General features: G+C 47.2%; 1 protein-coding gene and 2 pseudogenes across 1 annotated transcript; all 3 read right to left on the bottom strand.

Moving 5' to 3' along the window:
• Positions 1–1,149: 1,149 nt before the first annotated feature.
• LOC117193897 lies at positions 1,150–3,152 on the bottom strand (annotated as a pseudogene).
• A 709-nt stretch (positions 3,153–3,861) lies between these two features.
• On the bottom strand, positions 3,862–6,217 carry LOC117193812 (annotated as a pseudogene).
• A 1,814-nt stretch (positions 6,218–8,031) lies between these two features.
• Positions 8,032–10,073, bottom strand: LOC117194001 (serine/threonine-protein kinase polo-like). Its single transcript, XM_033398637.1, has 4 exons — positions 9,625–10,073; positions 8,810–9,562; positions 8,331–8,759; positions 8,032–8,267 (listed from the first exon to the last, which is right to left on the bottom strand). Exons 1-4 carry the CDS (start codon positions 9,946–9,948, stop codon positions 8,073–8,075), a joined length of 1,701 nt encoding a protein of 566 aa, XP_033254528.1. The 5' UTR covers positions 9,949–10,073; the 3' UTR covers positions 8,032–8,072.
• Positions 10,074–13,243: the final 3,170 nt, after the last annotated feature.

Genomic DNA, 13,243 nt, shown 5'->3' with positions numbered 1-13,243 from the left:
ACTAAATGGAAATGTTCAAGTAGATCCCTGTGAATGGGCCAAAGGATAATGAAACGTTCTACCAGAAAACATCAAAAGTGGCTTAGAATGTGGTGACCAAAGAAGGGGGAAACTGTTGAGATGGTCTAAGGATGAATTATGAAGCAGAAGTTACGGAAATTACGAAGAAATGGTTAGTTTTTGGATGATCTTTGAGCATATTGGGGAATGCTGTTAAAGATTCTGATTCCAAAGAAAGATGAGAAAGATTCTATCAAAGGCTGTGTATTCTTCGGACCGAAAAGTAAGTCTCGCCAAAGACTGTGTATTTTGCTATTGGATGCTGTGGACCGACTTCGCTGCCCAAGGCATTGACGAGCCGAGACGAAGCTGTGTAGGCATCGTGGCCGCCGTCAGAGGCGAAGGATAGCCCAAAAGAGAATTGAAGCAATCGGTAGCCTTCGTACCTTTGCGCGTCATGCAGTAGCACCCCTCAGTCGGCTTGCATTTCTGCCTGGCTTTGAAGGTGGACTTCTAAGGCCCTTCATGGCGATTAAATCACTCCGAATGGTAAGCTCTTTGGGGAATTTCTCTTCCTTCCTTTTTTTCCTGTGGCTAGATCCTAGAACGATTCCATCGATTATAGACCAATTAAGAAACGCAAAAACCAACAAATATTCGAATTTCTGTTGGAAATTCCCACAGAAGGCATTTAAAATTGTTGCTTTATTTATTTTTTTTGTTCGCCGCCCTATGCCTATGATTGACAGGACCTTCGGGGGCCGGGGGCGGTGGCGGGCGAAAAGTTTCCTCCTCTGAGGAGTTTCCTTTTCTTTCGGGCCATTCTTTCACTGATTTTGGCTTTTCCTTTCGATTTGGCTTTTGTATTTTGCGTGTATTTGCGCTGATTAGCACAGGGCGGGGGTGGGTGACAAAAGGGGGTGGGTGGGGGCTGGGAAAGAAATCAAATGTTGTCATTATTGACTGCCGCTTCCGTTTCGGTCTCTCGCTCTAATCTCTAGGGCTTCCAGGGAAACAGAGAGAGAGAGAGAGGGAGGGAGTCCTTGGTGTCCATGTAATTTCATGCAAATATTATTCTTTTATTTATTAACATCTTATTATATTATTATTATATTATATATTATTATTATTATTATATTATTATTATTATTATATTATTATAAACATCTCCAGCATTTTGCGAAGTTTTTCTTGGGCATAGCGTATCTTTAGGTACACATCTTTGGACACACCGTTCTCCGCGATGGTCGAGAAGCGATATGTGCGGAAGTTCTTCTCGCGATCGATGTACGTAATGGCACTCAGACGCGGGCAAAGAATGAGCTTCATGGGATCCGAGAAATTGAGCTGAAATGAGGAATACTTTTGGGTAAAAGCCTAAAAGGGAGAGCTATATTTGTGTGGGGCTACCTGTACGGCGCCGTTGGTCAGATGCATGGACACGGCACAGGTTGTGCGGAACCAGGAGTGCACATGGGGCAGACGCGATACCTGGTCACTCTCGATGTTCACATTGTCGGCTCCAGCCATCACGAGATGCTCGATCATGTAGCGCTGGAAGTAGGACAGCAGCTTCATCTTCTTTTCCAGCGTCTTGCAGTAATCGCTCGTTGTCATGTAGCTCTCCTTTCCGTCCTTGTCTATATAGTGGACGTTGATGTGATTGGGAAGCAGAATCAGTTTGGTTGTGTCGTTGAACATAATGCCAATGCCCTCGTCGCAGAGCTGATAGCCGAAGCCGTACTTGTCGCTGTAGTCGACCCACTTGGATATCCAGAAGAGCGGCTGTGCCGCAGGATCGGTATTCTCGTCCCCGAGATTGCCTGGCAGCAGGCACGGCTGTGGGCACGAGATGAATACACAATTCTCTTACAGAAACAAGTACAAACCTTCTTGTTGATCAGATGGGTGAGCTGCTGGTGCAAGCTCTCAATGTCGCTGCGGTAGTCCTCGTTGTGGCGGCATCTGCATCAGCGGCTGGCAATGAGTGGGGTCCCCGATGGTGTCGTTGAGGGCAATGCGCGGAGCCATGGCCAGGCAAGAGCTTGGCAAGGACGTTGGCACCCTCGAGCCCTTCAGGAAGTCGTAGCTCAGCAACTGGCCAATGGCTGGCCGGCAGCTGGGGTCCGGCTGGAGCATGGAGATCACCATATCCGCAGCGGGCTTTCGCAAGTAGGTGGGCACACGGTACTCGCACTTCTTGATCCTTGAGTAAGTGTCCTTCAGCGATTTGGTCTCGAACGGGGGTTGGCCCACCAACAGAGTGTACATGACGCAGCCAATGGACCATATGTCCACCTCGAACGAGTGCCCCTTCTTGTTGAGAATCTCTGGGGCAACGTAGTTGGGGTGCCGCACAGAGTCTTCTTGCGTTCGCCCTCGTATTCGATGCGTGTGGCCAGGCCAAAGTCGCCAATCTTCACGTGCAGCATATCGTTCAGGAACAGGTTTCCCAGCTTCAAATCGCGATGGATGATGCACTTGTCGTGCAGATACTTGACGCCTTGGACGATCTGGTAAATGTAGTAGCGGCACTCGTACTCCGTGATGCTTCTGCGGCGCTTGTGCAGCTCCATCAGCGACTGACGGGCAAAAGAGGCGGGTTGTCATCCCTTATGCTATGCTGGATTCTCGGCGTACTTACCCGCTTCTTGCACAGCTCCAGGACAATGTATATGTTCTGGATATCATCGAAATAGCTGTGGAACTTCACTATGTTCGGATGATTGAGACTACGGTGAATGGCGATCTCCTGAACCATCTTCTCCTTCTGGTGGTTGTTGATAATCAGCTTCTTTGATACGATTTTGCCGGCAAAAACATCGTCGGTCTCCACATCGATGATTTCGTAGCACTTGGCAAAGTTGCCCCTTCCAAAGAACCGCAAACGCTTGTACGTCCGGTGTAGCTTCGAGTCGTAGAGACTATCCGGTATATCTGTGTTTTTATCCTCCGGTTTTTCGGACATTTTGCCTTGGCGTTCACGCGAACACACGAAAAAAGTCGAGAAAAATGCGTTCCCGACGAAACCGATTAAGAGATCAATGCCAATGCTCACAGTTCACAAGTTCACGAAAAATAGTTACAAAAACGCTCCGAAAACCGTTCGAGTTGTGGCAATTGAAACGACACTGGACGACTAGCCTCCTCTGACGACACACAACAAAATAATCATAACAAAAGCCAACTCGATGGGGGGGAGTCTGCCCCAGAGGGTGGGTACGGGTAATATTTTTGTCAATAGCCTCCGTCAACAATTGAATGGAAATGGTAAAGAGAGAGAGAGCGAGAGAGCAGAACAGCAGAGCCCATAAATAAGCAAATAAAACGTAATAACTAAGTGAAAATGTGGAAAATGTGTTGTTTGGTTCCGCGGCGGGGGAGGGGGGGCGGTCTCCCCCACTTTAATGTCCCCCTGGAGGGCAGCAAGGACTAAATGGAAATGTTCAAGTAGACACACGAGAATGGGCCAAAGGATAATGAAACGTTCTACCAGAAAACATCAAAAGTGGCTTAGAATGTGGTGACCAAAGAAGGGGGAAACTGTTGAGATGGTCTAAGGATGAATTATGAAGCAGAAGTTACGGAAATTACGAAGAAATGGTTAGTTTTTGGATGATCTTTGAGCATATTGGGGAATGCTGTTAAAGATTCTGATTCCAAAGAAAGATGAGAAAGATTCTATCAAAGGCTGTGTATTCTTCGGACCGAAAAGTAAGTCTCGCCAAAGACTGTGGGAAAGAAATCAAATGTTGTCATTATTGACTGCCGCTTCCGTTTCGGTCTCTCGCTCTAATCTCTAGGGCTTCCAGGGAAACAGAGAGAGAGACAGGGAGGGAGTCCTTGGTGTCCATGTAATTTCATGCAAATATTCTTCTTTTATTTATTAACAATTTCATTCGAAAAACAGGGAACTAAAAACAAAAAACATTCAACAGTAAATATAAATTTTAACAGAAACAGAAACTAGGATTGTTGGAATGGGTGGATGGGAGAGCTGGAATTAATCAAACATCTTCTCCAGCATTTTGCGAAGTTTTTCTTGGGCATAGCGTATCTTTAGGTACACATCTTTGGACACACCGTTCTCCGCGATGGTCGAGAAGCGATATGTGCGGAAGTTCTTCTCGCGATCGATGTACGTAATGGCACTCAGACGCGGGCAAAGAATGAGCTTCATGTGATCCGAGAAATTGAGCTGAAATGAGGAATACTTTTGGGTAAAAGCCTAAAAGGGAGAGCTATATTTGTGTGGGGCTACCTGTACGGTGCCGTTGGTCAGATGCATGGCCACGGCACAGGTTGTGCGGAACCAGGAGTGCAAATGGGGCAGACGCGATACCTGGTCACTCTCGATGTTCACATTGTCGGCTCCAGCTATCACGAGATGCTCGATCATGTAGCGCTGGAAGTAGGACAGCAGCTTCATCTTCTTTTCCAGCGTCTTGCAGTAATCGCTCGTTGTCATGTAGCTCTCCTTTCCGTCCTTGTCTATATAGTGGACGTTGATGTGATTGGGAAGCAGAATCAGTTTGGTTGTGTCGTTGAACATAATGCCAATGCCCTCGTCGCAGAGCTGATAGCCGAAGCCGTACTTGTCGCTGTAGTCGACCCACTTGGATATCCAGAAGAGCGGCTGTGCCGCAGGATCGGTATTCTCGTCCCGAGATTGCCTGGCAGCAGGCACGGCTGTGGGCACGAGATGAATACACAATTCTCTTACGGAAACAAGTACAAACCTTCTTGTTGATCAGATGGGTGAGCTGCTGGTGCAAGCTCTCAATGTCGCTGCGGTAGTCCTCGTTGTGGCGGCACAGCTGGAATAAAGCAGTGATGGTGTCGTGCAGGTTGGCCTCCACCCTAACGCCGTTCATCTGCATCAGCGGCTGGCGATGAGTGGGGTCCCCGATGGTGTCGTTGAGGGCAATGCGCGGAGCCATGGCCAGGCAAGAGCTTGGCAAGGACGTTGGCACCCTCGAGCCCTTCAGGAAGTCGTAGTTCAGCAACTGGCCAATGGCTGGACGGCAGCTGGGGTCCGGCTGGAGCATGGAGATCACCATATCCGCAGCGGGCTTTCGCAAGTAGGTGGGCACACGGTACTCGCACTTCTTGATCCTTGAGTAAGTGTCCTTCAGCGATTTGGTCTCGAACGGGGGTTGGCCCACCAACAGAGTGTACATGACGCAGCCAATGGACCATATGTCCACCTCGAACGAGTGCCCTTCTTGTTGAGAATCTCTGGGGCAACGTAGTTGGGGGTGCCGCACAGAGTCTTCTTGCGTTCGCCCTCGTATTCGATGCGTGTGGCCAGGCCAAAGTCGCCAATCTTCACGTGCAGCATATCGTTCAGGAACAGGTTTCCCAGCTTCAAGTCGCGATGGATGATGCACTTGTCGTGCAGATACTTGACGCCTTTGACGATCTGGTAAATGTAGTAGCGGCACTCGTACTCCGTGATGCTTCTGCGGCGCTTGTGCAGCTCCATCAGCGACTGACGGGCAAAAGAGGCGGGTTGTCATCCCTTATGCTATGCTGGATTCTCGGCGTACTTACCCGCTTCTTGCACAGCTCCAGGACAATGTATATGTTCTGGATATCCTCGAAATAGCTGTGGAACTTCACTATGTTCGGATGATTGAGACTACGGTGAATGGCGATCTCCTGAACCATCTTCTCCTTCTGGTGGTTGTTGATAATCAGCTTCTTTGATACGATTTTGCCGGAAAAAACATCGTCGGTCTCCACATCGATGATTTTGTAGCACTTGGCAAAGTTGCCCCTTCCAAAGAACCGCAAACTCTTGTACGTCCGGTGTAGCTTCGAGTCGTAGAGACTATCCGGTATATCTGTGTTTTTATCCTCCGGTTTTTCGGACATTTTGCCTTGGCGTTCACGCGAACACACGAAAAACGTCGAGAAAAATGCGTTCCCGACGAAACCGATTAAGAGATCAATGCCAATGCTCACAGTTCACAAGTTCACGAAAAATAGTTACAAAAACGCTCCGAAAACCGTTCGATCTAAATGCCTATGTACGTGTTGTGGCTATTGAAACGACACAGGACGACTAGCCTCCTCTGACGACACACAACAAAATAATCATAACAAAAGCCAACTCGATGGGGGGGAGTCTGCCCCAGACAGAGAGAGCGAGAGTGCAGAACAGCAGAGCCCATAAATAAGCAAATAAAACGTAATAACTAAGTGAAAATGTGGAAAATGTGTTGTTTGGTTCCGTGGCGGGGGAAGGGGAGGGGGGGGGGGTCGGTCTCCCCCACTTTAATGTCCCCCTGGAGTGCAGCAAGGACTAAATGGAAATGTTCAAGTAGATCCCTGTGAATGGGCCAAAGGATAATGAAACGTTCTACCAGAAAACATCAAAAGTGGCTTAGAATGTGGTGACCAAAGAAGGGGGAAACTGTTGAGATGGTCTAAGGATGAATTATGAAGCAGAAGTTACGGAAATTACGAAGAAATGGTTAGTTTTTGGATGATCTTTGATCATATTGGGGAATGCTGTTAAAGATTCTGATTCCAAAGAAAGATGAGAAAGATTCTATCAAAGGCTGTGTATTCTTCGGACCGATTTTGAAATATTTTTATAGCAGTGACATATCACAGAAGTCTGGATCCAAAACATCGTTGCTCTAGATCTTATAGTCTTTGAGCACTAGGCGCTGAAGGGGACGGACGGACGGACGGACGGACAGACGGACAGACAGACAGGGCTCAATCGACTCGGCTATTGATGCTGATCAAGAATATATATACTTTATGGGGTCGGAAACGATTCCTTCTGGACGTTACACACATCCACTTTTACCACAAATCTAATATACCCCAATACTCATTTTGAGAATCGGGTATAAAAAACAGGGAACTAAAAACAAACGAGGGGGAACGTTGTGAGTTGCTGCGGACACCGCAACTCTACAGTTATACCCGATACTTAGTCAGTATGGCTCTCCTCCGGCAGACGCCGCTAATATTAAACGACACGACAAAGAGTGCGTGCGAGAGAGACAGAAAATCAGTCTGAGCGTGACGTCGGGCGCTGCGTAGCCAGTGCAAATTGATTTGTTCCTTTTGGGTATAAAAATGATCCGATCTGATCCAGATTCAGCAGTCTGATAGATATGGTCATTATCTATGATTCTGCGTTTTTAGTTTTCTAAATCTGCAATATTGTGGATGCAACAGATTTTCGTCCTTTGTGGGGGCGGAAGGGGGTGGGGCGAAATTCTGAGATAAACTTTTTATAGTGAGATCTAACAGAAGTGCGGATACCAAATTTGGTTACTCTAGCTTTAATAGTCTCTGAGATTTGTGGATGCCCCAGATTTTCGTCCTTTGCGGGGGCGGAAGGGGGTGTGGCGAAATTTGGACACGAAACGGTCAAGGTCCGATATCACAGGAGTGTGGATACCAAATTTGGTTGCTCTGGTTCTGAGATCCTTGAACTCATATTTTGCAATTGGCAAAGCCGACCATGAAACCTGTGTGTTAGAGAGAGACAGAGCGAGAAAGAATGAAATTGGTTTCTTGATTCTGGCTATAATAATCATACGATCTGGTTGAGATTTTACACTTTAGAACATATAGTCCTCCTCTACGATTCTGCATTTTTGGCTTTATCGTATCTTTAAAAATGTGGATGCCACAGATTTTCGTCCTTTGTGGGGGCGGAAGTGGGCGGGGCGAAGTTTTGAAATATTTTTGTAGCAGCGACATATCACAGAAGTCTGGATACAAAACATCGTTGCTCTAGCTCTTATAGTCTCTGAGCACTAGGCGCTGAAGGGGACGGACAGACGGACAGACGGACGGACGGACAGACGGACAGACAGACATGGCTCAATCGACTCGGCTATTGATGCTGATCAAGAACATATAAACTTTATGGGGTCGGAAACGATTCCTTCTGGACGTTACACACATCTACTTTTACCACAAATCTAATATACCCCAATACTCATTTTGAGTATCGGGTATAAAAACATTCAACAGTAAAAATAAATTTTAACAGAAACAGAAACTAGGATTGTTGGAATGGGTAGATGGGAGAGCTGGAATTAATCAAACATCTTCTCCAGCATTTTGCGAAGTTTTTCTTGGGCATAGCGTATCTTTGGATACACATCTTTGGACACACCGTTCTCCGCGATGGTCGAGAAGCGATATGTGCGGAAGTTCTTCTCGCGATCGATGTACGTAATGGCACTCAGACGCGGGCAAAGAATGAGCTTCATGTGATCCGAGAAATTGAGCTGAAATGAGGAATACTTTTGGGTAAAAGCCTAAAAGGGAGAGCTCTATTTGTATGGGGCTACCTGTACGGTGCCGTTGGTCAGATGCATGGCCACGGCACAGGTTGTGCGGAACCAGGAGTGCAAATGGGGCAGACGCGATACCTGGTCACTCTCGATGTTCACATTGTCGGCTCCAGCAATCACGAGATGCTCGATCATGTAGCGCTGGAAGTAGGACAGCAGCTTCATCTTCTTTTCCAGCGTCTTGCAGTAATCGCTCGTTGTCATGTAGCTCTCCTTTCCGTCCTTGTCTATATAGTGGACGTTGATGTGATTGGGAAGCAGAATCAGTTTGGTTGTGTCGTTGAACATAATGCCAATGCCCTCGTCGAGGAGCTGATAGCCGAAGCCGTACTTGTCGCTGTAGTCGACCCACTTGGATATCCAGAAGAGCGGCTGTGCCGCAGGATCGGTATTCTCGTCCCCGAGATTGCCTGGCAGCAGGCACGGCTGTGGGCACGAGATGAATACACAATTCTCTTACGGAAACAAGTACAAACCTTCTTGTTGATCAGATGGGTGAGCTGCTGGTGCAAGCTCTCAATGTCGCTGCGGTAGTCCTCGTTGTGGCGGCACAGCTGGAATGAAGCAGTGATGGTGTCGTGCAGGTTGGCCTCCACCCTAACGCCGTACATCTGCATCAGTGGCTGGCGATGAGTGGGGTCCCCGATGGTGTCGTTGAGGGCAATGCGCGGAGCCATGGCCAGGCAAGAGCTTGGCAAGGACGTTGGCACCCTCGAGCCCTTCAGGAAGTCGTAGTTCAGCAACTGGCCAATGGCTGGCCGGCAGCTGGGGTCCGGCTGGAGCATGGAGATCACCATATCCGCAGCGGGCTTTCGCAAGTAGGTGGGCACACGGTACTCGCACTTCTTGATCCTTGAGTAAGTGTCCTTCAGCGATTTGGTCTCGAACGGGGGTTGGCCTACCAACAAAGTGTACATGACGCAGCCAATGGACCATATGTCCACCTCGAACGAGTGCCCCTTCTTGTTGAGAATCTCTGGGGCAACGTAGTTGGGGGTGCCGCACAGAGTCTTCTTGCGTTCGCCCTCGTACTCGATGCGTGTGGCCAGGCCAAAGTCGCCAATCTTCACGTGCAGCATATCGTTCAGGAACAGGTTTCCCAGCTTCAAGTCGCGATGGATGATGCACTTGTCGTGCAGATACTTGACGCCTTGGACGATCTGGTAAATGTAGTAGCGGCACTCGTACTCCGTGATGCTTCTGCGGCGCTTGTGCAGCTCCATCAGCGACTGACGGGCAAAAGAGGCGGGTTGTCATCCCTTATGCTATGCTGGATTCTCGGCGTACTTACCCGCTTCTTGCACAGCTCCAGGACAATGTATATGTTCTGGATATCATCGAAATAGCTGTGGAACTTCACTATGTTCGGATGATTGAGACTACGGTGAATGGCGATCTCCTGAACCATCTTCTCCTTCTGGTGGTTGTTGATAATCAGCTTCTTTGATACGATTTTGCCGGCAAAAACATCGTCGGTCTCCACATCGATGATTTCGTAGCACTTGGCAAAGTTGCCCCTTCCAAAGAAACTCAAACGCTTGTACGTCCGGTGTAGCTTCGAGTCGTAGAGACTATCCGGTATATCTGTGTTTTTATCCTCCGGTTTTTCGTACATTTTGCCTTGGCGTTCACGCGAACACACGAAAAAAGTCGAGAAAAGTGCGTTCCCGACGAAACCGATTAAGAGATCAATGCCACTGCTCACAGTTCACAAGTTCACGAAAAATAGTTCCAAAAACGCTCCGAAAACCGTTCGAGTTGTGGCAATTGAAACGACACTGGACGACTAGCCTCCTCTGACGACACACAACAAAATAATCATAACAAAAGCCAACTCGATGGGGGGGAGTCTGCCCCAGAGGGTGGGTACGGGTAATATTTTTGTCAATAGCCTCCGCCAACAATTGAATGGAAATGGTAAAGAGAGAGAGAGAGAGAGAGCAGAACAGCAGAGCCCATAAATAAGCAAATAAAACGTAATAACTAAGTGAAAATGTGGAAAATGTGTTGTTTGGTTCCGCGGCGGGGGAGGGGGGGTCGGTCTCCCCCACTTTAATGTCCCCCTGGAGTGCAGCAAGGACTAAATGGAAATGTTCAAGTAGATCCCTGTGAATGGGCCTAAGGATAATGAAACGTTCTACCAGAAAACATCAAAAGTGGCTTAGAATGTGGTGACCAAAGAAGGGGGAAACTGTTGAGATGGTCTAAGGATGAATTATGAAGCAGAAGTTACGGAAATTACGAAGAAATGGTTAGTTTTTGGATGATCTTTGAGCATATTGGGGAATGCTGTTAAAGATTCTGATTCCAAAGAAAGATGAGAAAGATTCTATCAAAGGCTGTGCATTCTTCGGACCGAAAAGTAAGTCTCGCCAAAGACTGTGTATTTTGCTATTGGATGCTGTGGACCGACTTCGCTGCCCAAGGCATTGACGAGCCGAGACGAAGCTGTGTAGGCATCGGGGCCGCCGTCCAAGGCGAAGAATAGCCCAAAAGAGAATTGAAGCAATCGGTAACCTTCGTACCTTCGCGCGTCATGCAGTAGCACCCCTCAGTCGGCTAGCATTTCTGCCTGGCTTTGAAGGTGGACTTCTAAGGCCCCTCATGGCGATTAAATATTTCCGAATGGTAAGCTCTTAAGGGCATTTCTCTTTTTATACCCGATACTCAAAATGAGTATTGGGGTATATTAGATTTGTGGTAAAAGTGGATGTGTGTAACGTCCAGAAGGAATCGTTTCCGACCCCATAAAGTATATATATTCTTGATCAGCATCAATAGCCGAGTCGATTGAGCCCTGTCTGTCTGTCCGTCCGTCCGTCTGTCCGTCTGTCCGTCCCCTTCAGCGCCTAGTGCTCAAAGACTATAAGAGCTAGAGCAACGATGTTTTGGATCCAGACTTCTGTGATATGTCACTGCTACAAGAATATTTCAAAACTTTGCCCCGCCCACTTCCGCCTCCACAAAGGGCGAAAATCTGTGGCATCCACAATTTCGACGATACGAGAAAACCAAAAACGTAGAATTGTAGAGAATGACCATATCTTTAAGACTGCGTAATCTCAATTCGATCGTATTATTATTATAGCCAGCATCAAGAAAACAATTTCATTTTTTCTAGCCCTGTCTCTCTCTAACACACACGTAGCATAGGCGGCTTTGCTTAGAGTAAAACATTAGCGCCTAGATCTCAGAGACTACAAAAGCTAGTGCAACCAAATTTGGTATCCATACTCCTAATATATCGGACCGAGACGAGTTTGTTTCAAAATTTCGCCACACCCCCTTCCGCCCCCGCAAAGGACGAAAATCTGGGGATATTCAAAAATCTCAGAGACTATTAAGGCTAGAGTAACCAAATTTGGTATCCGCACTTCTGTTAGATCTTACTATAAAACGTGTATCTCAAAATTTAGCCCCACCCCCTTCCGCCCACACAAAGAACGAAAATCTAATGCATCCACAATATTGCACATTCGAAAAAAATAGAAACGCAGAATCATAGATAATGACCATATCTATCAGATTGCTGAATCTGGATCAGATCAGATCATTTTTATAGCCAATAGGAACAAATCAATTTGCAGTGGCTACGCAGCGCCCGACGTCACGCTCAGACTGATTTTCTGTCTCTCTCGCACGCACTCTTTGTCGTGTCGTTTAATATAAGCGGCTTCTGCCGGAGGAGAGCCATACTGACTTAGTATCGGGTATAATCGTAGAGTTGCGGTGTCCGCAGCAACTCACAACGTTCCCCCTCGTTTCCTTTTCTCCCTGTGGCTAGAATACTTTCCTAGATCCTAGAACGATTCCATCGATTATAGACCAATTAAGAAACGCAAAAACCCACAAATATTCGATTTTCTGTTGGAAATCATGCGGCGGAGGGGGCTTTGGGGGAGATGTCAATCCTGCTAGTAATATTTTGCACAGCTTGGAAATTCCCCAATCATTTCCGATGATCCTTTCCCCCATACATATATTTCCGTGCAAAAACAAAAACAAACAGAAGCCGTATCCAACCTTTGGCCACTTATCCTCGAACCGCTTTGAACTCCTGAAACTGGTGAATATTTTATTCATGGAAACCAAATCTATTCCGAGCTGAGAGCTGAGAGCTGGGCTTCCAGCTAGTTAGCTATGCCATCTGCCACGCCCTCGGAAACTACTTAGCAGCGGTGTGGCACACACACACACACACTCACACACACGGCGAATATATGTGGCACCATTCCACCAGAGTACGACTATATTCCGCCCTGATAAGTTGCAATGCATTTTCTTCTTGCATTTATCCCCCAGCTCCACCCCTGCCTGCCCCTCCTTGCCCTTCCCTGATTCTGATTTAGATTCTGTTTCTGTTTTTATACCCGATACTCAAAATGAGTATTGGGGTATATTAGATTTGTGGTAAAAGTGGATGTGTGTAACGTCCAGAAGGAATCGTTTCCGACCCCATAAAGTATATATATTCTTGATCAGCATCAATAGCCGAGTCGATTGAGCCCTGTCTGTCTGTCCGTCTGTCCGTCCCCTTCAGCGCCTAGTGCTCAAAGACTATAATAGCTAGAGCAACGATGTTTTGGATCCAGACTTCTGTGATATGTCACTGCTACAAGAATATTTCAAAACTTTGCCCCGCCCACTTCCGCCCCCACAAAGGGCGAAAATCTGTGGCATCCACAATTTCGACGATACGAGAAAACTAAAAACGCAGAATCGTAGAAGATGACTATATCTTCTAGAGTGCAAAATCTGAACCAGATCGTATAATTATTATAGCCAGAATCAAGAAAACAATTTCATTTGTTCTCGCCCTGTCTCTCTCTAACACACACGTAGCATAGGCGGCTTTGCTTAGAGTAAAACATTAGCGCCTAGATCTCAGAGACTACAAAAGCTAGTGCAAC

This window comes from Drosophila miranda (assembly GCF_003369915.1).
Source record: "Drosophila miranda strain MSH22 chromosome Y unlocalized genomic scaffold, D.miranda_PacBio2.1 Contig_Y2_pilon, whole genome shotgun sequence".
NCBI lineage: Eukaryota > Metazoa > Arthropoda > Insecta > Diptera > Drosophilidae > Drosophila > Drosophila miranda.
The sequence above is the reverse complement of the archived record's forward strand: the minus strand, read 5'-3'. Positions and strand labels throughout refer to the sequence as shown.